This window comes from Physcomitrium patens, chromosome 17 (genome assembly GCF_059467195.1).
Source record: "Physcomitrium patens ecotype Gransden chromosome 17, ASM5946719v1, whole genome shotgun sequence".
NCBI classification, from domain to species: domain Eukaryota; kingdom Viridiplantae; phylum Streptophyta; class Bryopsida; order Funariales; family Funariaceae; genus Physcomitrium; species Physcomitrium patens.
The window spans coordinates 10,809,661-10,833,146 of NC_143426.1; the positions used below are offsets into that span (position 1 = coordinate 10,809,661).

The 23,486-nt window shown below is 40.5% G+C and overlaps 4 protein-coding genes across 14 annotated transcripts; 3 read left to right on the forward strand and 1 right to left on the reverse strand.

Annotated features, from left to right (window-relative positions):
* The first annotated feature begins 287 nt into the window (after window positions 1-287).
* Window positions 288-9,111, forward strand: LOC112294440 (kinesin-like protein KIN-4C). 8 transcript variants are annotated; one of them, XM_024544848.3, is made up of 22 exons: window positions 288-423; window positions 1,351-1,878; window positions 2,227-2,373; window positions 2,616-2,768; window positions 3,172-3,422; window positions 3,579-3,766; window positions 3,978-4,102; window positions 4,289-4,325; window positions 4,428-4,519; window positions 4,707-4,820; window positions 4,951-5,064; window positions 5,177-5,263; window positions 5,399-5,597; window positions 5,780-5,898; window positions 6,211-6,303; window positions 6,499-6,612; window positions 6,725-6,817; window positions 7,154-7,225; window positions 7,787-7,815; window positions 8,019-8,127; window positions 8,369-8,439; window positions 8,666-9,111. In XM_024544848.3, the coding sequence occupies exons 2-20, from the start codon at window positions 1,702-1,704 to the stop codon at window positions 8,026-8,028; spliced, it is 2,214 nt and encodes a 737-aa protein (XP_024400616.1). In that variant the 5' UTR covers window positions 288-423; window positions 1,351-1,701; the 3' UTR covers window positions 8,029-8,127; window positions 8,369-8,439; window positions 8,666-9,111. The 8 variants fall into 8 exon arrangements, with proteins under 8 accessions (XP_024400616.1, XP_024400617.1, XP_024400619.1 ...); XM_024544849.3 differs by having other exon boundaries at window positions 8,019-8,117; XM_024544851.3 differs by having other exon boundaries at window positions 8,032-8,127.
* An 852-nt stretch (window positions 9,112-9,963) lies between these two features.
* On the reverse strand, window positions 9,964-13,249 carry LOC112294442 (putative RNA methyltransferase At5g51130). The gene is made up of 8 exons (XM_024544853.3): window positions 12,626-13,249; window positions 12,283-12,397; window positions 12,082-12,129; window positions 11,559-11,847; window positions 11,287-11,374; window positions 10,725-10,790; window positions 10,451-10,519; window positions 9,964-10,353 (listed from the first exon to the last, which is right to left on the reverse strand). The coding sequence occupies exons 1-8, from the start codon at window positions 12,809-12,811 to the stop codon at window positions 10,264-10,266; spliced, it is 951 nt and encodes a 316-aa protein (XP_024400621.1). The 5' UTR covers window positions 12,812-13,249; the 3' UTR covers window positions 9,964-10,263.
* A 792-nt stretch (window positions 13,250-14,041) lies between these two features.
* LOC112294010 (uncharacterized) lies at window positions 14,042-18,756 on the forward strand. Of its 3 annotated transcripts, XM_024544081.3 has the most exons (11): window positions 14,042-14,581; window positions 15,218-15,336; window positions 15,477-15,527; window positions 15,913-15,977; window positions 16,633-16,676; window positions 16,832-16,920; window positions 17,115-17,228; window positions 17,441-17,518; window positions 17,794-17,859; window positions 18,148-18,222; window positions 18,533-18,756. In XM_024544081.3, exons 1-11 carry the CDS (start codon window positions 14,365-14,367, stop codon window positions 18,641-18,643), a joined length of 1,029 nt encoding a protein of 342 aa, XP_024399849.1. In that variant the 5' UTR covers window positions 14,042-14,364; the 3' UTR covers window positions 18,644-18,756. The 3 variants fall into 3 exon arrangements, with proteins under 3 accessions (XP_024399849.1, XP_073396537.1, XP_024399850.1); XM_073540436.2 differs by lacking the exon at window positions 17,794-17,859; XM_024544082.3 differs by lacking the exon at window positions 15,477-15,527 and having other exon boundaries at window positions 14,103-14,581.
* Window positions 18,757-20,213: 1,457 nt separating this feature from the next.
* Window positions 20,214-23,180, forward strand: LOC112294091 (uncharacterized). Of its 2 annotated transcripts, none has more exons than XM_024544243.3 (2): window positions 20,214-20,617; window positions 20,830-23,180. In XM_024544243.3, exon 2 carries the CDS (start codon window positions 21,023-21,025, stop codon window positions 22,976-22,978), a length of 1,956 nt encoding a protein of 651 aa, XP_024400011.1. In that variant the 5' UTR covers window positions 20,214-20,617; window positions 20,830-21,022; the 3' UTR covers window positions 22,979-23,180. The 2 variants fall into 2 exon arrangements, with proteins under 2 accessions (XP_024400011.1, XP_024400012.1); XM_024544244.3 differs by having other exon boundaries at window positions 20,245-20,617; window positions 20,911-23,180.
* The last annotated feature ends 306 nt before the right edge of the window (window positions 23,181-23,486 follow it).

Genomic DNA, 23,486 nt, shown 5'->3' on the forward strand with positions numbered 1-23,486 from the left:
CTACAACGACAGTAAAAAAGGGCAACCTAAAACTGCCCTAGGCAAGCTTCATCCAGTGAGGATGTAGCCCTGGCCGGGGAAAGGGGCCAGTACAAGCCAGTATATGCTGGAGACGAGATCTAACGGTGTGAAAGGGGTTCCAAAGAGGTGCCACATCATCGGCTCTCATCACGTATCCCGGTTTGACACCGCACTCGCGCCGGGTCCCACATGTGGGGAAGCACGGGCGAGGTGACGGGAGGCGACCCGACCCGGTCTTCGTCTATCAGTCCAGACTAAAGCTCTCTCTTGATTCAAGGCGACATCGCGCCTCGTGTTGTTGTTTTTATTTGCCGAGTTCGTTTGCTCGTTCTTCACTTGAAAGGGGGATGGATTGCTTTGATGCTCGGCTGGGCTATGGCGTCGCTCCTGCGTGTCTTCTAGGTACTCTCGACGTCCATCCATGACGGTGCTTGTCTTTCTAGGGTGACGCCCTTCCTTGGGAGCAGGTTGTTATCGGTTTCTTGCGATTTTCAAGGTGGATTGTCGTATGGATTAGGTTGGATATTTCTTTGCCTAGGTTTCCGAAGATCGTGATTTGCGAATGTCCTTTTATTCCGGCGGGGGCAGTACTCGGGAGAGATTTTATTCCAATGCAGGATGATTTGCAGCTGAGCATCATGGTGCGAACAGGGTGGTTGATGGCGTAGATGTATGTAGGTTGATCATGGAGACCACGGAGGTGTTTTTGTGAGGTTTTGTGGCACCGCCCTTCTGTGGTCGATGTTTGATGATGCTCTGTAGTGTGTGATAGTTTGGTAGTGGGTCTGGGATAGGGTTTGGAGAGGAGGAAGCCTATGCAGGACAGGAGGCGGACGTAGATTTTTAGAATCTGGCTAGAAGTATGCGTTATGTAGTCGTTGCGTAGGAGATCATGGCGGAAGTTATTGGTTCGAAAATCTTCTAAAGGGTTTGGTGGTCGCCGGATTTGAGGCTTCCTTGGGGATTTGCACGAGATGAGAGTTGGAGAAGGGGGGGTACAATGTGATGGGAGTACTTCCGAGTTCTTTGATTTTAGTTGATGTTTTGCCACTTTCGGAACGTCTGGTTGAAGTTTATTTAGAAATTTTGTTCAGACTTGCCTACATCAGATCGTCGGAATGCTATTAGTACGAGATCCTGTGTTTGTGTGGCTCTGTTACACTTTAATGGGGGTACCTTATTGCCTCAGCTCCACAAATTGGAAATGGACGCGATTCTAAGAACAGATTTGGTTCCGAACTGCCCATTATATTATTTTTCTCAGCTGGACAGGATTATAAGTCTCCTACCCATGTTTTTAATTGAAACCAGCATTGGGGATGTGAGCAGGATTTCCGCATTGAAACCACGGAAATGCAATGTTGCCAGCACTTGGGATATTGGAATCAAGCCGGAAGCATCGGCACAGTAGAAGAGCATTGAAGGCATTGACTCTTTTCACCAGAAATAGGAGGAGGCGTCGATCAGAATGCTTCAGGGAGTAGTAATTCATTCATAGAATGACAGCATGGGGGAGTTGTTTCCTTTCTTTGATCCCTCTAGCATAGTAGCAGATCCCTCGTCATTGCCCACAATTCATCCTGCGAACCGATCGCTCTCCTTGTGGTCTATGCCGCTTTGTGGTGCCCTTCAGATGCTGGGAAGCCTATTTCGAGCCTGAGCTGTGACCTTGACACAGCTATGGTGATGGAGAACGGAGTTGGCCACGAGAATGAGCCATTTGAAGAGGCAAATGTGTTGGATGAGAGTGAAGCAACGCAGGCTGTACAGGTTGCTCTAAACATAAGACCTCTCATTCCGTTGGAGCGTGTTCAAGGGTGCAATGATTGCATAACAGTTGTTCCTGGCGAACCACAGGTACCCGCCTTGGTCGATATTCAACTTCATTCAGGGTTCCAAACTTCACTACAAAGCACATCTTTAAAACATAACATTTGAGTCTGCCTTGGGTGTTTTTCTCAGCATGCCTGTGTGTATGTGTTTTTATTCTTCTTGAAATTCCCAATTATTATCTCTCAATTCTCCTTCATTGACTTAGTTATTGCTGGCGGTTTATGTACAGCGTAAGCTAAAAATTACAGTAGTTGTTAGGATTACAAGAGATCATGCTGTCAATGTTCAGGTTACAATAATTCCGTGATCATTGTTGTTGTATCAATTTAGGAGGGAATTAGTGACGTTGACCTATCAATGTACATGTGACAGGTTCAAATTGGCCATCACTCTTTCACATTTGACTACGTTTTCGGCAGAGCTGCTACACCACTACCAGGAATCTTTGACAAATGTGTGAAACCGTTGGTTGAGGGGCTATTCCACGGCTACAATGCCACTGTCTTGGCATACGGACAGGTGCGTTGATATTTTTTATGGACTGTGGATACATTGTTGCATTGAAGGCTGATCGAATGGACAGTTTCACTCCAGCGCGGTAGTCCATGGTACCGTTTACAGAATCATGTATGTGGAATACGTAACAAAAACTCGATTTCATTGGAATAGGATTGAATTGAAACGAGAGTTTTTGCCGCTGCACATTGTTTATTGGTTGCGTAACAGAAAACCCCTCTCCCCCCTCTTTTTCGGTGCTGCAGACCGGATCTGGGAAAACATACACAATGGGAACGGGTTACACAGTTGGAGGGAGCACTGAAGGTGTCATCCCCCAAGTTATGCAGACGATTTTCAAGAGAATAGAAACTCTTAAGCACAAGGCCGATTTTCAGCTTCGGGTTTCATTTATTGAGGTGTGCTGCTTTTCATGCCTTTTATTGTGAATCACAGGTTATGGATTCGAATAATTTTGGTTCCCAACCACAGTCTTGAACCAAAATCAGATGCGTGTAGCTGTTTCCAATTGTAACAGCACAGCACAGTTGTGGAATCTTTTTTGCAATTTGTACAAGATGGATGTGTTTGAGCATAGTGCACAGCCTCATGCATCATTTTATGTTTTCAGTTGATTGAACTGCTGCAGTTAGTCCCAAGAATCTTCCACCAGACATCTCTACGTTGTATGTAGGTTGAGCCTCGTCAAGATATCCGCCTCTTGATAGCTCTTTAATAGAGAGTCTGTTTCGTTAGTACCATTATCATTAATGAGGTCAATGTATTTTGTTTGTTTGAAAGCTAAGTCTTGTCCGTGTGTAGATATTGAAGGAGGAAATTCATGATCTACTGGACCCGAATCCTCCATCGACTGAGTACATATTTGGAGGAGGTCTGAAAGCGCTAGCTGTGGGTAAGCCGCCCATTCAAATTCGAGAAACTACCGCTGGAGGAATCACCTTGATGGGTGTTACAGAGGCAGATGTGAAAAGTCTGGAGGAAATGGCGGCATACTTGGAACACGGTTCTCTTTCTCGTGCTACTGGAAGCACAAACATGAATTCTCACTCCAGGTATTCACCTGCTGCTGTATAATTTGAGAGAGAGAGAGAGAGAGAGAGAGAGAGAGAGAGCTCTGATTATCAGTGTCAATATTATCTTAACTGAATTAAGTGGGTTGGATCGCATCTTTCATCATTTCTCATCTTTTCTATTTGCTTGATGTGTAGTCGATCGCATGCGATATTCACTATCACACTTGAGCAGCGTCGCAAATGGGATCCACTTCCTGATGGTGGAAGCCCTTCTCCTGAGGACTGCGGTGAAGATTATTTGTGTGCAAAGTTACATCTTGTAGATTTAGCTGGTTCAGAAAGGGCTAAGCGAACAGGAGCTGATGGTCTTCGATTTAAAGAAGGTTCTTACAATCGTTTCCCCGGCCAATAATTGTTCCGTTTGCTGTACCTCTCTTACTTGTTCAGTATCTATTACAAAGTGAGCAAGAACTACCACATAAATTATCAAAATTTAAGAACGAGCTGCTAAATGTTTTCGATAAGAAGGCGCTTTTTATTTTTACGTTATGTGTTCCAAAGCTGCAGAAGCTTACATCAAGTAACTTTGTTCAGGTGTGCATATAAACAGAGGCCTACTAGCACTTGGAAATGTGATTAGTGCTTTGGGTGATGAAAAAAAGCGTAGAGAAGGGGGCCACGTTCCTTACCGAGATAGCAAGTTAACACGATTATTACAAGTGAGTTCGCCAATCTTTGGTTGGGATGTTTTAGCAGTTTGTCAAGAGTGAAATATATCACTTAGTTCTGATCATGTTGAGTTTTAAGGCTCCAGAATTATTACATATTTCTATTGAACTGATCTTGATTTTTTCGTATTGTTGTTCCTTTATCAAGGTTTTCTCATGTTTTTCTGTCGGTTGTAGGATTCTCTTGGAGGCAATAGCAGAACGGTTATGATTGGTGAGTACGCTGATGGACAGAGTTGTCTCAAATTTATTATTGATGAATTCGTTAATTTAACGTTCGTAAAACCAAATCTTACTCGTAGTTCGTGTCTTGCAGCTTGTGTGAGTCCAGCAGATGTAAATGCTGAAGAGTCAATTAATACCCTAAAATATGCGAACAGGGCTCGCAACATTCGAAACAAACCTACTGTAAGCACTCTTTTTGTGAGACTTGCTTAATCTATGCAGATTGTATGAGTGAATAGGGTGTCAATTGCTATTACATTGTAAAATTCCTTTAATATAGATATATCTTTATATTTTCAGTAAATAACTTGATCAATGTGAAAGAACTTGTGAGATTTTTTGACAGGAGAATCTATATTTGTATGAACAGGTCAATCGCGATCCTCTCGCAGCGGAAATGCAGCGAATGAGGCAGCAACTTGAGCTTATGCAGGCAGAACTCTTGTGCGCGAGGGCAGGAGGACCTTCAAATACTGAAGTACAGGTGATTTGTAGTTACTTTCTCTTACATTTGAAGTCCTTGTTTTGGTTTGCTTGGCATATCCTTTGGTTTCGAGCATGCATTTTCTGTTGTTTGAGAAACTGGCGATGTTGAATCTTTCTAAATTGTACAGATGTTGAAGCAAAAGGTTGCCTGGCTGGAAGCCAGCAACATGGACCTGCGGCGTGAGCTAGAAGAGGCTCGTGAACGTATTGATGCAGTTTCTGAATGTGCTTTAGAATCACAAGTAAGCATGTATTGCATAAGTAACGACCCGTAATAAAAAATTTACTATCATTTTAAGAGCTGTATTTCATGAAGGAGCATTGAAACAATTCTTTTTGGATTTTGGTGCACAGGTGGAGCGTGACAAGCTCAGAATCAAGCTTGATCAACTTCGATCTGGAAAAACTTTTCAGGAACTTGATGATGGGCTTGACGTACAGGTACAATAGTTCTCATCAAAGCTATTTGGTTGAAGTTACTGTATGGTTCATTCTTCAACTTGGCTTGCTTTCAGTAATTTATGTATATAATTTTTCTCAAGTCCCTCAGTTGTTGACTTTGTCTCGGTGATTCAGACGGATAATATGTTGAAAGAGTACGTAACTAGGATCCAGGAGTTAGAATGCGAGCTACAACAAATGCAGCACGCTAGAGTCCCGTTTTATACTCCCCCAAGGCCTCCCTCTTCAACCTCATCTCGAAGCAGAGGGGAGAGTACAGCCGGACCAGGCTTTGGTGTTGCAGGCATTGACGGAGATATTTATTTACGCACTGGTATGCGATTTATGAGTATCTCTTTGTTGTGCTCAAGATCAGATACATCTTTTGTATGTATCTGAAGTTGTGTGTGCCTCCTTTGATATTCATGCTGTTGTTACGCGAAGACTATTTGGACAATGCTCCAACTTTCTACTAGTGTAAATAATGATCTGAATAATATATTCTGTAATGTGAAGGTGAATTTTCTGGGGAAATTAATACCGAATCGCTTTTAAATGAGTTTAAACGCACGTCGGGGCAAGGGAACCTTGACAAGCAGTTGCGGGAACTAGATAAACGCCTTGAGCGAAAACAGGTGAAGATATTTTACTTTGAATGGGTTATTTGAAACCATTTTTTTACTATACAACTGTGCTTATGTTTGCCTATCTCATGTTTGCTTCTTGTACTTCAAAATACTTTTGCATCCTTTAAATAGAATGGGTATTATGACTTGTAAAAGATATCCTTCATGTATTACGCTACAGAGTTCAGTAAAGTCAATAATGTATAGGAAGTGTATTCGTAGAATATTTATCGAACTACTGGAGATGGGTCTTGTAAGAAGGGAATGATAAAACAATGATTTGTTTAACTTTTGTAATTTTGTGTTGGGTTATTGGCATAGATCAAACTATTTGTACGTCCTGATGGAGTATCTGCGAAGCAACACTTGGAGAAAAAAATGACGGAACTGGAAGAGGACAAGAACTACTTGCAGGTAAGACTTAGTTTCTGTTCCTGCAAGAGTTTATCCACAACATGAGCATTGTCTGGAAAAAATGCCAATTAATCAAACGAAGCTGTGTGAATATACTGGTTCGTTGTAACAATTGTTATTTATTACTCTAAACGAAAGGTAGAACAATGTTATGATAGACAGTATGACAGACGATCTCAATCTTCATTGTTGCAGACGGAGAGGGACAATTTACTGGTGGAACTTGAAAGTAACGCGCAATCCTCAGATAAAAATACGCAGAAGTTTCAAGAAGCTCGTTTGCATAAATTAAAGTCACTTAAGGTTCAGGTGAGATGTGACCCTAAAAAGCCCTTTCGTTCAGGTGCCCGAATCCACAATTCTTAGCTTGGGTTGATACAGGTTTCAGTCACGTTGAGTTAACTGTTGTAATTGGGAGCAGATTGCAGCCCTGAATAATAAACAGGAAGCCTGGTCGCAGTACCTTCGTCAACAGCAATGCAGTGATGGAGATGGCAAGCGGAAGTCTAAGGAGGTAATCGTTGTTCTGAGTTGTTCATAATTTTTTAAACGAGAAAGTTTACATTACGAGATCATGAAAGCCTTTGGTCTTATTCCAAAAGCCTGAATCTAATCCGATATATCCAAAGTTTCCTTACATAGGTTACTGTGTGCGCTCTTGCCATCAAGTGAACGCAGCTATTGGTGACTAAACATCTTGCTGCGACCATAGTGTCGATCTCCATACAATAGTTGAAATGAAATTCTAAGAAAAATCAGTTTCATGTTCATTAATACAAACTGCCTTTTATTTATTTATTATTTGAAGTCCTATTTGCTTCCTGAACAAGTGAATTCCTATCATGTATAGACGCATGAGGAAAATGAACCTCAAGAGCTGCAAATGTGGAGTATAACCACTGGATTGAAGGGTTTCTTTCAGGTTAGTCTTTTATTCTGCATAATTGTGATCTTTATGAAAGTTGGATTCTACTATGTAGTGTATGTTATGGAGGTTCTCCACAGGTGTAAGGTTCCCTCTATAAGAGGGCAAGGGAGTCACTGAGCGTAGAAGCAGCCCAATTTAAACCGTTGCCTTGTTCCCGTCAATCTTACTTGTCATTGCTTACTTCATTTTAAAATACTTGGTTGAAGTCGAAATGAAATCAAAAGAGTAAAGCTGTGAATCACACCTCATTTGTGTTTGTAAACGACGGATGAGAGGTAGACTACAAACGATTTACATAATTATTTGACACTGAGTAGAGGTCTGAAGGAATTATGTAGTTATTGCATAAAGTGTATTTCTGTAACGATCGTTTGGAATTTAGCTTCTGGTGCACCTTGTAACATTGAAACGCAGTTTTTTTATTTTTATTTTTTTTGTCACTTGTTTTCGTTTTTGTTTATTTCATGATAACCATTAACATTTCTATGCTCCTAGATCATTGTAATATATCATCTCATGTGATATCAAGCGTTTTGATGTCGGTTGCTTGTGCAGGAATTCATGCCGAGGAATCTTCTGTATAGGTGCTTCTTTGGTCATCGTCAAACCTCTTTTAAATTTAGCTGAACGCACATTTTTGGAAAGTGGAATATGAGCCTGGTTGTAGCATTATATGTGGATGCGATTACTGTGTATTTCCTTTGGCTTGATTTTTTCCGATTGAAAATTTTGAGAAATCTGTAATCGACTTGTTTTCTATTTCTTTGATCTCATTTATATTTACCAGGCAATTGTGACAGACAGTAGGGGCAGCTTTGCAGAGCAGCTGAAAACATTAGCTGGATCAGAGACTGGGTTTCTAGTGTTCGGTCTGCTTTAAAACAGAGTACGTGACTGTAAGTACCAAATCTTCGAGGCTTCATTTATCTATCAATACAGCTTCTGTATTGATTTGGTTTCGTTTGATGAATTTTCTGTAATTTCATATGATTTAGGTATTTTTTATAGACTTCTTTGTACAAATCAATCTAGCACTTGGGCAAATGGTTATGAATTACTTTTCAGTGATGAAATTGAGTAGCACGTTGTGGTATTCTAGGCATAACCCAAGTATTATAATTTGTTGGAATGGTGCAGCCAGAAGCCTATAGCTTGCGAAGATGAGTCAGCATCAAGGTTGTATCTTCCTGATGAGGAGTTCATACCAGGTAGGAAGTGCACTTACTGGCTTCATTTCCTCACTTCGGTTATTGGCTGATTCGAACAGATAATTTAGTCCAGTCCAGTTCAGTTTAGTTCAACCCGTTGCTGAAATTGCATTTAATTAGCGTTAATGTTAGTTCTGAATTTATTGAAAAGTATATACGATCAGAGATCTTACATGTAATTTCCTGAGAATCTTTTCTATTAATGGTGCATTATTTTTCTGTGCAGCTTCCGTGCTCTAGCATCTTCTTAAAAGAGGGGAGTCTAATTTGGATATTCAATTGTGACCTTTCGACTAGCATTAAGGAAGAGGATGTAGAACGGTCATGTCCGATGTACTGTGTTTTTGTCAACAACTGCTTCTGGAGCCACGTCAAAGCCTCGATTGGTTGCTACTATGGATGTGATTGAAGCAATGTCTTTGGGTTGTACAGTGGGGCATCTAGAATGGTAGGCTCGCAACCATTAGTTGCACGGTTTAGTGGTAATCAAATTTCGGCAGCAGTGTTGCTCTAATGTCGTAAGTAAGCCATCCATGCTCTTATGAAGCGACATGCCAGGGCTGAATGAGAAATCATTATATGAAATGTGTACGCAAGAATACTCTGTTGAATAGCGTTGAAGCTGGTGATTGAATGAACCTGCCCTTTCCCAGCTCTAAAATTTTCACGATATTTCAAAGATGAACCTAGCTTTTTGGTGATTGATTGTCCTCCTCTGCTTAGTATACACCAAATAGGTTGTACCTGTTATTAATCAACATTCGAGCAAGTTCTGGGATAAAATGAGTTCAGCTTCGACATCTGAACTGTCAGCTGTAGTTTGATATTCTACATATGAAATGCACAGAGAATTGGCCGGCATAACATGTTGCGTTTCACATACTTCTTCATGAAACCATGTCTAGTAATTTTTGTTCAGGTCACCTGTTAAGTCTTATTGCAGAGCACAAGCATAAACAATGTTTTTACCGAACTTTTGGCCTAGTTTATTTGATATTGCTTTGAAATCATTGTTGATTGATGATGACATTGGTGATTGTACATCCAGTTGGCTCTGCATTGAAAAAGTGTTTCCGTTGTAATTGGGCCAATTGATTTTATTATATTTTTAATATTCAGTTCTTTAATTGATACTTATAGATTTTTAATACATGATACAACATTACTAAAAAGACCCACCGCAACATTTTCTATATTATCCACAATACTTGACACCTCTAGACGCACAATTTCTTGAAACTCCTTGTAACAAAGACATGTTAATTTGCTACTATCAACAGATGTCTCTATCAATCTATGCTTAGTCTTTTATCACAAACGTGGCTCCTCTTGTGTCATTCTCAAGTTCAGTATTTGAAGGATGTAGCAACAAGGCCATGAACATGCTTCTGATTTCAACTCGCAAACTAAAATACAGGAAAACAGGTTCCTCGTCTGTTGGAAAACATGTACATCTTTCCAAATATTTTTGCAATTTACAAGCTTATTCATTTTGGAATAGGGCAGAAACTGAAACAGTAGAGAGCAGTGCAAGATCAGGGGCACCAAGTGCTGTGTTCCAATCTGAGTACATGACAATTTGGTCAATGCGAACACATATAGCAGATTATGATGTGCTGACATAAAAAACATATCCTGCACACTCAATACCCTCAGCTTTGACGATCGCCAGCTGATTTCAATGTCCTGTAATGTCTTAATCCCAAAAATAGTTGCACACACCGTCCACTTTGAAGGTGGCTTTCAGCCCTCCAAAAAACTTGGCATGAAATTCTCCGCGGACCGGACCTCGCACATCTCAGGAAATTTTAATAGCTATCTAAATCACTTGGTGAACAAGTAGAGGGGCCGGCTGAACCCTTGGGTGCTGTTGGGAACTTCAAGACTAATTTCCTCACAGAACTTAAATCCAACCTGCAAGTAAATAAGATACGTGAGACACAGTGCAAATTTCACTTTCTGCGATTTTGGAAAAACTTGATGCGTAAAGGTATAAAGACTACGAGCTTACATGTTCAAGTAATATTCCAGGAAAGTGATCTGGTCGAAGGATCATGGTTCTGAAATTTTGGCGGCATGCCTGCAACGGAAGCACCGTCCCTCGCTCTTTAATTGTGTGCAGAACTTTCAACATGCTGTTATTAAGAAGACACGGTGCATCCAACAGACTGAAAGAGTGCGCTCAAAAACCATATATAATCATATTATCGATAGTACCAGGACGACATAATTACTGTATAAACTATTTCCAATGACACAGGGTAAATTTCCGATCGAAATAATACCTCTGATACTCTGAAATTCCTCAAATATGACGACCACGGTTGGGGCTCCAAGATAAATGCGCCACCCTGACATTTAACCAATCATCAATGTGAGATGTGCTAGATCAGACACAGCTGGAAATTTGAGAGATGTCCATGTCAAACCTGACACTTTAAGAAAGATCCCAAATCATTCCAAGAAACATAAATGTTTACATCGTCGTCACTGGACTCAAAAAAGAAAATCTTAGACTGAAAATATGGCTATTTTCAGTCACTCCTATTTAAATTCGTAAAGAACAAATGAAACTGATTTAGTCATAGGTGTTGCGGACACTAAGCGCTCATATTTTATGAAGTGGAGTAATTAGCAGATTCAAGTTTTGGGAGAAACACTTCCATGTCAGTAAGACGAATATTACATCAAATACGATTGATTCCTGGAGATCATGATTTTCAGTTTTAAAAAAGAGTTGGTGGCTGTTACTAAATTCTCATTTCGTTTTGACATACCCAGATAACTCTTACTGTGATCAAGACATAGTGAAGAAGGACAGGAAAAAAAGCTTGAAAGACAACGCACCGGGCGAAGGGCTCGATAGGTCTGGATAAAAAACTCGACAAGGCCCTCATCTCCCCAATTCAAGTGTATCCATTTTACTACACTCAAGCTGCAGATAAACCAAAAAACTTAAATGAATTTAGTACTTGTTACTTCAATTAAGAAAACACGACACCTTTCCTTATGCTAGAGATATGTTAATAATGATGAGCAGATGATAAATATAGTTGTGCATATTTGACATAAAAGTTAGAAGATAGAGCCTTCCACATCGAAAAGTCAAAAAAACTTACCATAGAACAGTATCAACAACGTTGCTGCGTAAATTACAGTGGAGTATGTTAGCATGCTTGAAAATCACTCTTTCTAAAAGCTCTTTTCCCTGTAGTCCATCCACAACGTTGTCACTCGCCGTCGATTCTGGGATCACATCCGAAACGGAAAACTTCCTTGCATCCTTATCATCATAGTCGAGCTCATTCTCACAAACGTAATCATCCCAAACGTATATACTATTTACAGTCCTGCCACCGGTGTTTCCAGCTGCCTGTTCCAAATTTTTCGAAGCTTTGTTTATTAATCCTGTTCATTTCAGAAGTGAATCGGAACTGTGTAAGCGTTTTCTGGTTTTCCAACTGAATCTATTAGCAAAATCCAGCAAGCAGACGTTGATACTATCATAATCAAGGCATTTAATAGAAAACTATCATGTTGAAGCTAGAAATACGAGCACTTTCTACTGGAGCTGTGAAGACCATGCTAGCTCTATAGATTTCAAATAAATCTATGATAAAAGCATATGGTAAGACAGCCCACCAGGGTCGATGTCAATGCCACACATGCTTCGCACACGGTATTTCTGAACTGTTCAAGAATACCACCGTCAACTACTCGTGAGTATCCCGTTACTGTATACAGAAATCTGTCTCAGAAAACGCTGAAAGCAAGTAAGTACAGCAATCATACGCCTAGTAATATTCATTGAGGGCACCTTAAAATTTAATGAGCTTAGATTACCTAAAGAAATGGTAAAGACACCTTCGTTGCAGCCAATGTCAATAACGTCCTTGTTATCAAACCAGGTCTTCTGCATTAAATGCATACGTGGATCTGTTCCAAGAGCGCTGCCAACCTGCACGGTGGAACCCGAGTACCTCTCAATGCACGATCGTCACCGTAAAAATTAGAGAAAGGGGAAGTGAAAAGTGATGACCTACATGCCCGCTTTGCAAGCAAAGAAAACGTAGCACACCAAGTATTTCACGTACATGCCGAAACATCAGAATTGGCCAGGCACGGATCTACAAGGCAAAAACACACATAGGATGCCGAAAGATTCAGCAATGCAAAAGAGGATTACCCGGTACCCATAGTACTGGTTATAATTGCCGTATTGAAAAATCGTTTTCCGCTTCTTCTTGTTCGCCTTCAATGTATTCTCCTTTCGCGAAGCTTCCCCCAGGGATTGATCATCACCCTTGCCTACTTCAGACACAGGGGGCGTCTTCTCAACAGCAGGGTCATCTTCGACAACAAACGCTCCCATTTCTCCCCCCGATATACCGATTCAGCATACCTCTCCTTAGTCCTCAAACAACGACAAAAAAATAACTGAAAAAAATTCTAAAGCGGGCACAACAAGTCCCACTCTTACATTTTCTGTGATGACACCAATCCTAAGGTCTCAAAAATGAGTATCCCTGCAGCTTAGTTGCCAGAAACTCTCAGTGAACTCTGGCCCTACAAAAGTCCAAGCAGTGCTGTTTCCCACAACTCAATTCACAAAACAAAGAGAGAAAGAGATCGCGAGAGTGGTCAGAGCGACAGGAACTCAATACGGAGGCTGGCACGAGGCCACCGGTGCTTCGCATTCACCATTCTTGGAAGCGGGAGAGCTTCAAATCCATAGCTGGACGAGCAGCAGCAACAACAGCGAGAGACCATAAACCCTCGCAGCCGAGTTTGCGAGGGGAGCCTGGTTCGTAACACCCCCGACGTCTGTTCACACCTCTTATGCGAACCGGTTCATCTTTTTCATCCATGTGGATGAAAGTATGTGTTCGTTCATTTATTCGACGAGAAGATGCACTTTAATTAATTTTTCCTTCAAGATGACCCTGCTTTTCAAGGATTTCAAATCCTTTCATTTTCTTCTCCTTTATTTGACACAAAGACTGGGTGTATCCAATACATTGATGTGTTGTAAAGTACCATAGAATAGCTTAATTCCTGATTCCTTGTTGGGTGGAGTTAAGAGTACAACTTAAAGTAAGTAATTATACTTCTTAAAATAATATACTTTGTATATTATAAAAGCAAGTGGAATTCTAAATTTCTATATAATTATCATACTTATTTTTGTAACTTATTATATATTTATATATATTTATATATATTTTCCGTCCAAAACTTGTCCCATCTTTTTCAATAGAGTTTTCTCTTGTCTTCAATGCTTGTCTATTTTTTTTTGTGAGAACTTTCAGCTATTAAGTTTTCCATAATCTATAAGGCCTTGCCAAATTATTGTTATAGCATAGAGAGCACTCCATACTTCATTTTCAAATGCAAATTTGTTCCTTTGAATGTAAATCGTTCATAATGAAAATCTTGGCAACCAATAGCGACCAAATTTTCCAAAAAAGTCCTTTCATTTTTTACTTTTTACTTTTCTTTCATTTGGAAAAATAAAAAAATTCAGTTCTCTTCTCTCCATTCGTTTTTCTGGGACTTGTCCCGAACCACGAATCCCTTTTCACACATACCGGATCGGAATCTCAAAGCACGTCGGAAGCAAGACAAAATCTTAACTTAGGGTTTGGAGTGCTACGCGTCTCTGATTTCCGCGATCGGGCCGCAATTGAGATTCAGATTTCGTGCTGCTCGATCGGATGAGAGCTTCTCGTTTGCAACAACCTGCACGTAACGGATGATCGGGACGAAGGGACCCTTTGCTTTTCTTTGGATTGGTTAGATTTATTTTGGGTTGGCAGGATATCTGAGCGTGGCAGGAGATTGTGCGTTGGAGGAGATTGAAGTGTGCCGTTTCCTGTGATGTGATATACTTTCTGGAGCCGAATGTAAAACAGGGCGCTGCTGCAGATGAACTTGATCGCCTTTGTAAAAACTGTGGATCAGGTGCTTGCTTTTATGGAAACGGCATGGCGTCGGTATGCCCGGATGATGGGGACGAGATCGCTCAACGTGGCCTACATTCTAGTGTTTGTAGTGCTCTGCTCATGGCTGCTGTTGGCGAGTTTGATTCAAACTCCACGCATTCGTGTACAGCAATGCAGGCTCCTGCAGTCCTTGAATGACAGTATGCTCCCTAGTGCTCCCACTCCCATGTTGTGGCAGAATGCCAAGCTCATTTTCCTTAAATTTGTGTTTCCAAGGCATTCCTTTCTCTGGGTTTTTTCTCCCTTCCAAAATTTGGATCATTTAAAGCTGCTTTGTGTAGAACTGGTGGAGGAATACCTTTCCTGGTGGGGAGTTTTCAGCCCACACCATCGCGACAGTGTTGATGTGTTTCATCACGTTATTTTTACGTGCTGTTGCGCTCAGCGATTGTTGTTGTTATTATTATTATTATTATTATTATTATTATTATTATTATCAGTGTCAAGATCAGAGTAGTGATTTAATCGCACTTGTCCAATTTTGGCTGGTGCGAGTCATTTGCCACAACAAATGTAGTCTATAGCCGATCGACCAGTATTTGCGATGCCAACGGAATTTTTCATTGTTCAATGAGGATTTGGCTCAGGCAATATCAAATTGTCTAAATGCGCATGCGTTTTACTGTCCTTGATAGCGATAAAAATCTGCAATTTTAATGCTGTTCGACGTTGTCCAGTGACCATGTAAATTGTGCATCGTTTCGGATTGTGCTGGAATTTCTACTGTATAAGCCTCCATGATCTTACATACCATCATTTATCGTTTACTATCGTAGAAAGAACATCCAGCTATTCTAATGATGAGCGGCTGAAGTTGTACGAGAACATGACTGGGGAGCTTGACAAACAGGGGCCTTTATTTCTTGGGGACGGGAAGACCTCACAATCTTTGAAGGTATTCCCATTCTACGTTGCCTCTTGTTGGTGCTTGCAAGCTCTGGTTACATTGCACCTTTGCTGCATTCGTCGGTGTTTTAGAGGGTTACGCATCTGTTTCACTTGCTGAGAATCGCTGTATTGGTTGTGTGCGTGCAGTTGTCAGATTTATTTTCTGTAATCAATGGGAAAATTGTCCCTGTACACAAAGTATGTCATGCACAACCTCTTCTGTTGAATATTCAATTGTAGGTCGTAATTGAGTTTGATTGCCCCAAGTCGGTAATGCAGTTCTGTACTAATGAGTCCTGTCCAGAATCATATCACAACAGACATAAAATCTGTTCATATCCATGGATGAAATTAGTGGTACCCAGCGTCATCATTGGCGTTACTCATTTCTTTTTAACAACTGATTATTAGTATTTTTAATCTTGTGAACTTCTGCTTGAATACTCAAAGCGGTCTATCATGACACGAGAATTTATATTTGAAGGCCATAGCGTGACTGGTATCAGCTACTTCTTCACTTGTAGGTGGTTGTTTGGTGTAAGCTTAAAAACGCTTCTCTCAACTATGTGTTTCTCTTGTACAGGTTGCAAATCCACCAGTGCGAGCAGTAGTCTTGTACCTTGATCCTGATGCAGCTCATGAAATAAAGTATGTTTGTTTCATTTTTGAATTCATATTGCAGTTGAATTTCAGATGTCATGTTGGAACAGTCACATTCGATTAATATTTTGAAAGTTTATTTCTCTGTAGATTCGCTGTTGAATGGACACTGTTCTGGATTAGCCCTTGTAGAGGGCATCCTTCACCCGATTTTTTGACAGTCTGTTACGGTTGCGAATTGGTTGCCACTTTTACTATGTGAAGTATGGTTTTGACAGTCTACAATTAATTGGAATTATTCAGGGTAGGTTTGATCAGCGATAGTTCTGGTTTAGGACGGGCATCGTAAACTGGATTTTGTACAAAATAATGGCTGTAAGGATATAGATAGGTACTTTTTAGTTTCTTTTTCTCCACTGGAGACTGGCTTAAATGCTTGCGGTGGACTGGATAGAGCGGTTCTCGTGTGGGTTAAAACCAAACGCCCTGAACCTTGAGCTGATGTTTGTAGTGGGAATTCGAGTACGAGGGAGTTGAGCTTATGATTTAGGATGGCTGGTCTAAACCATGAGGTATTTGGTATGCATACCATTGCACCTGCTTCGATTGATAGTTTCGTGACAGTTACCTCCTGTAGCATTTTGCTTAAAATCTCATCAATGTTTTTGACAAAAGTTGTTGGGAATATCTTTCTTTTTTGCAGGCAGACAATAGAGAGTATTTTATCTCGTCATTTTCCCAAAACAGGTGATTACCAGCATTATCTGAATCCGGCAATCTTCAGGTTTGATGGATTTAATTGCCATCGAAGTTAATGTTCTGCACTGTCCTGAACATTGCTGAACATTGATTTAAGCTGCACTTTAATTATCTGCCTCTAATTTGCCTAATAATGGTTCCAGGATTATGGTTTCAAGATCCAGATCTTTACCATTTTAGCATGCATCATGCGTCGCACCATCAAAACCCAGTGCCTGCCACTCTAGAGGAGGTAAGAGAAGTCTAAATGTGATCTTGGTTGTACTATTTTAGGTACTGACAAAGCGAACCCGGAATAGTTTGAACTAAAGTAGTAGAAAACTAGACTTTCAGACACCTAGCTTGTAGATTCTTTAGGGGACTTGCCACGCTTTTTCTGTGACGTATTTTAATACATTGTGTAATGTGGTTACTCTTATGGTTCAGATAAATTCTGAGGCTGCAGCTGTGAGGCAAGTAGCTGAAAAATCTCTAATTCTGGAGATAGAGCTGGAAAGAGTGGTACTTACTCCTTCTGGGGTACTCGTAGGATGCTGGCAGGTGCTTACTCTTCTTTCTATTTCTCGACTTCAACTACTGGATCAAAACGTTTGTAGTTTCGGTACTTCCTGTTCCATGAGCTCTGGTTAAATACGAGGTCGGGATCCGAGATTCAGCGAAGTGATCGTTTGTTTCTACAATTTGTATGAATCTTCTCTTCATAACTTCTGTCGTCCATCTGCCGCCACTTGCTTACTCTGTGCACCAAACAGGTATCAAAGGGCACAGATCCGGCAGTTATAAGAGAAGAGTTGAGAAATGCACTACCTCGATCGCCAGCAAAGCAGTTGGTGAGTTACCTGTAGTTCTACAGCGTTTGTTCTTCACTTGTTTTCAAGTTCTAGTGGTTTCTTTTGCAGTCACTAATGTGTGCATAAACTTGAGATTGATATTACAATTGTTCGCTTAGATGTATCGATTGAGTAGGAATTATCTCCGCTTCAGATGAATGGAGCTTGATCCTATCTTTTCTATTGTCAGTTGTCTGCAAATCACTTTTGCACTGTGGTATTATCTTGCAATAGCGCTTACATGTGGAATCACACTGTTTGTACGCCTGTTACAGTATAATCCAGTTATTTTTTATACTTCTTTTGCAAGAATTTTGAGTGCACCGCTCACAGCTCGCAAGGTTAGTCAAAACTTGTGGATGTAGTAAGTATCACAATTGTTTATTAGCATGGCTTCCTAATTCACCTGTAAGTTTAAGGGTCTGAGGTATTTTCCTGCATCCTTGCATGTTGCACTATTGCACTTAAAAAGCAATCTAGAATTGCTAACATAGGAAGTATATCTCGAACTAAGTTGGGTTGTGGACTCAAGGGGCACACAGAATACTGATGAACGACCGCCTCTGGGTTAGGCTTTTGATGTAATTGGCCTTTTGTCTCTTTTTGTCCTGTTTCTTTGCCGTGAACAGGATTATTCTGCAGATGCGGTTCTGGAGATTTTGAAAGGGCTTGTTTCTCAGTTGAATCAAAACCTGTGCTCCAAGGTAAAAGTTCTGCATGTTTCACCAGCACTGAACCTTTTTATGTGACCGCTTCCTCTTCTTTATTTTTTTCCCTCCAACATGTACGTCGACTTAATATAAAGATAGAATGTTTGCGTATATTCTGGACCAATATACACAATTCTGGTCGTAGAGAACGAATCACGAAACATTGCAGAATATCTTCCAGAAATTGCGGTGATGTTTATGTCTTGTAGCAGGGTGAAGCATATTTGGAATCGACAAATCTTTTGTACTGCACTTGAATAAAATCTGTTCGAGTTGCATATTGAAGATAGCCTTGTGTTTGCAGGCTGCAGTTAAGGAGCTCTGGTATGTTGAAGAACTTGATTTACTAGCCTTGGCCCTGAAAGGTAGAACTCGGATCAGGCGCTTTCAGCTTCAGTCTGATCCCAAAGGCTGAAATATTTTGTCAGCACATTACGGCCTGGGTCATGAAAAGTATTTAAACCTGTTTTGGTGTGCCTATTTTATTCAATGTCAATATACTACTAAAAAAAACATTAGTAAGTCAAAGTTGCACCCACATTGTTGCATAAAGAACCATCCTACTTTGGTATGACGTGCTGATCCATTAATCTAAATTCTTCCTATGATAGAAACTTCTTTGGTATATCATAATGCATCATGTTGTAGTATGATGAACTAAGTCACCACCAAAGATTGATTTTGTGTTGCCCATTATATATTTGTTGGTATTACAGAAGATTCAAAAGGTAAGTCACCAAAGAAGGTAATTCACATTGTTATGGTTTTGTGACTTGTTCAAAGGTAATTTTGCTTTGATCAATGCTCGAATGGGGCGGCCTTTTGTCTTTGTTGGCAATAGGAGCCAACATGGTGGGGATTATTTTTGGCAGTATTATTTTAAAATAAAAGGCCAACACAAATAGGGTATTTTTAGATTCTTATCTTGAAGGTCAAGTATTCCTGGACAATAAGGTGTAAAAGATTTAAGAATAATTTTTCTTCTTAAAACTTTTTCCATTCTAATAGCATATTTTTATTATCGTCTATTATTATTGATTCTTCTAAATAACCTTAAGCAATAAATGTAGTTATTTAAAGCAATTATATTCTTGTGTACACAAAAACATAAGAACATTTATGATATAGCAAATATTTCAAAACATTCTTGTGCAACCAACAAAAACAAATTGAGCATAGTATTAATATGTTGAAAAGAGATTTAAAGCTTCAAGGATATATGAATAAAGAATTTGCAAAATAACATAATTTTCTACCACTTTGTGAAAGCATGTATATTACAACACATAGGAATATATAATTATTAAAAAATGCACAACTTGTTATAAACTTATGAATTAACTTTATTTTGTTCTCAATCTTGTGATTATATAGTTGTTGTTGCTGTTGTTTATTTTATTTTTGCATGCATCCTATTATTTATAACTTGCAAAAACATCAATTGCCAAGTCATTCATATTTTGTACAGTCAATAAAAATAAATAAATCAAACTAGTACGTAGATTGCAAATAAAACAACAAAACATTGCAAAACTTAAAATTTTATTTAAAGGTGACACAATGTCTCTCACAGTTTGAAGTCCTCCCAAATTGATAGATTGGGTAGATAGAATTGATAAAAATTATGAGCGACATATTAGTACCATGCTGATAATTCAAAATTACGATGAAATTACAATTAATATGAAATCTTTGCCCATGGATCCCCATTTCTCACTACTCTCCATTTGTCTTGAATATTGCATAATTAATTGTTTCACCTCTCCAAAACATGTCGTTCGCTGCCCCTATTGAAAAAGTCTAGCATGGGATACAGTAAGACATACTTTTGTTTTGTGAAGGGAAAAAGTTACCGCTCTGGCATGTAAGCTTCGACACCCAGGTCACGGTCTCCAGCCCCGAACTGACGAATCCTGAGACCGTGGTGGAATGACCGTGACCGTTTCCCATGACCGAGCCCCGAGGAGAGCAGCTATGGTGGCCTTCGGCGACTTGCCCTCGTCGTGCTGTATGTAGGCGTCGAAATTCTCCCTCTGCCGTCACGCACCACATTTTCATTACGAGTGTTTAGAATTCTCAGGTTTAGCTACTCTCGGTCGGGTCTTGCGTATGAAATCGAAGCATTTTTAGCATTTGAGGCGAAGGTGGCATTTTTACCTACTGTGAAGTGTCGGGGCTCATGAGATCCCCATCTCGCTTGAATTGAAGGGACGTCGAAGAATTTTTTTTGAACTCGTCTTTGTAAGAGTTTAAGATATTTGTGCGCGTAGAAGGAGATAGCACTGCTTTGCATTGGAAGCATTGTTTCCGAGCCTCGCTTTGCCTTTGTGTAACAATTGCCGTAGGAGATTGCTATCGTTTCTGGGTTTGTGATTCATGGTGTTTTCAGGTGAGTATCGCTTGGCAGGGATCGGGAGCCTTGATTTTATAGAGATTGGAAGGAATAAAAGGATCTGGTTTTGTGGCTTTTCTTTGCATTTCCGCTATGCTTTAATGCCTGGCCCGATTACGGTGGTATGAGTGTCTTAAGGTTGCGAAAAATTACTTCAGTTGGAGTCGGGGTTGGCTTTGGAATAACATTGTGCGTGTTGTGTGATGTAGGTTGAATTATTAGGACGGCTTTTCCGAGGGTGATGTTTTCTGGGTTTTACGACATTAAAATTTGTTATTTATTTTTTGCAGTCCCGGGGTACAATTTGTTGTGCAAGACTTTTTCGCATGGATGATACCATGAGAACATTGCAATTTTGAATCTATCATTTCGCTTCAGTCGCAGCTTCGGGGATTGAGGAAGATGAGCCTGTCACACAATGCCTTTTGGGTGGCAGCGTTGGCACTGTTGCTAAGCAACTTCGTCCTTCTCTTTCAACGTTCATCCTCTCCACCGCTTCTATATCAGACACTGGAAGTACCACCAACCGCTAGTGCCACTGAGATTGAGGCAGCATACTTTCGTTTACACCATGCATTGTGGATTTCGGAGAAGGAGGGGCCAGCGTACAATACAATAGAGAAACTCATTGATGTGCAGCATGCATATGATACACTGTCTGACAAGCGGCGGCGAAGGAATTATGATACCTTCCTCTTAGATGAGCTCGAGGCAGCTGTTCAGAGAGCAAAGAAAGAGAATGCTGGGGTTTCAGTTGATGAACTCGAATTCCCATTATGGCACGTTGAGCCCGTAAAAGAACTTGGAGAATCTGCGACCGTTTCGCTCACTAGCCATAATTTTAATAAGATTGTTTTGGAGAGTGATGATGTTTGGGTTATACAACTTTATTCAGAGATGAGCATCGATTCTCAGGAGCTATTAGATTCTTGGGACAGTGTTGCTATGGACATGGCCGGTGTGGCTCAAGTAGGTCGAGTTGAGATTGGGCAGATTCCTTTATTAATTTTGCTTGCCGAGAAAACGCTTTACACAAAACAGCCAAGGTTTGGTTCTGGTCTTCCTGAGATTGTAGTCTTCACATCAAAATGTCGACGATTCGACTGTTTGATAAGGTACCGAGGCTTAAAGACGAAGGACGCCTTAATCGATTGGGTCGCAACATCTGTTCTTAAGTTACCACGAATTTTATACTATAGTTTCAAAACTCTGATGAAAGATGTTATTCAAGGAGCCGGCACTCACAAGGTGAAGGTATTATTGTTTTCTGGCAATGGCGAGAGGGCAGCGCCGTACCTTCGGCAAGCTGCTAAAAAGTATTGGGAATACGCCGTGTTTGCAAAGATATTGTTTCAGGAGCAGAACGCAACGTTTTGGGAGTCAAGAGTTGGGGTGAAGTCCGCCCCAGCCTTGGTATTTGTAAAAGATCCTGGATTAAAACCTGTGGTATTTCATGGTGTTTTGAACAGCTCATATTTCGAAACGTTGATCGAAGAACACAAAGCATTTGTGTTGCCGCAGTTGCGACGCATTTCTGCTGAAGCATTAGGTTGTGATGCAAGAAGGAAGTCCGTGGCTGGAAATAGCACCACATGGTATTGCGTGATAGTGGCGGGGAGAACGGGCCCATCTTTGAGTCAAGTGCGCGGAGTTATGCGAGAAGTCCTTCAGAATCTAACGGATACAGAGGTAGTGCTAGGTAGTGGAGTGCCAGGGCATGTGCTTGCAGCGGAGGCTCTGAAGTCTCAACGCCTGAGTCTCTCATGGCTCGACGGTGACAAGCAGAGGGATTTCTGCTACGTTTATCTACATTCGCCAACAATGTTTGAGGCTTGTGGTCCTCGGAGGAATGGAGAAGTTGATGACGTGCCGAAAATATTTCTTGTACGCTATCAGCGGAAACTCCTTACCATCAAAGAGCAGGAGAGAATAGAGAAGAATAAAGCTCTTCGTGCCAATAACCCATGGATATCTCTCCTAGAAGACAATGACAGCGTCGCTTCACAACTTGTCTCCAAGTACGAAGGTTCTGCAACGGTAGCTGATATCGTACAGTGGGTATCACAGATGGTATATGAAGGCGACAACAACGACCTTCCAAGTTTTAGTGGCAAGATGCCAGAGCTTCTTCCTGAAGAGAGTTTACCTTTCTGGGCCCAGTCACAGGAAGTTGTTGCTGATGGACAAGCAAAAGTTGTTCACTTCATTCAGAGGTTTATGCAGACACTCTCACCCTACACATCGAACATGAGTTTAGTCCCTGTTGTTGTTTTCCTGGCTATTTTCTTGAGCTTGCATTTCTTTCTGCACCTCAACAAATTTCCCCAGCTCGTTGGCCATGATCCATCAGCTGGTTGAGCAGGAAAAATATTTGCCGAGTTTGTTGACGGTGATACTGGTAGAGGAAGGAACAGGACGAGATCATCAAACTTTGCGTCTTCTCCATTGCAACTGGTATGTATATACATTCTGTATGAAAGAGGGCGGCGATGCATGTTCTTGGAACATTGGATTGCTGTAAGTTCAATTACAATGCAGTGTAATGCAATTGCTTTGACTCTACCGTGCTTCATGAACTTTTTGAGATTCTCATTACTTAACATTTCTTTTACTACTCATTTGTACAATAGTCCATATTTTGAGTTTTAAACGGCCAACCTCTATCGACCCTGCGATCTTTTTAACACATCTAGTAAAATTTATAAATTCGGAGTATTTTTATTTGATGGTTCGTTTTGTTACAGTAGAGTTGATCTTTAGAAAGTAATCTATCTTAAACCTACTTTCTTAGATTGCCTACTTGTTTTGTTTTATAAAGATATAATTGTGCTAGTCAAATGGTAGCACGTCTGGTGGATTTCACGAA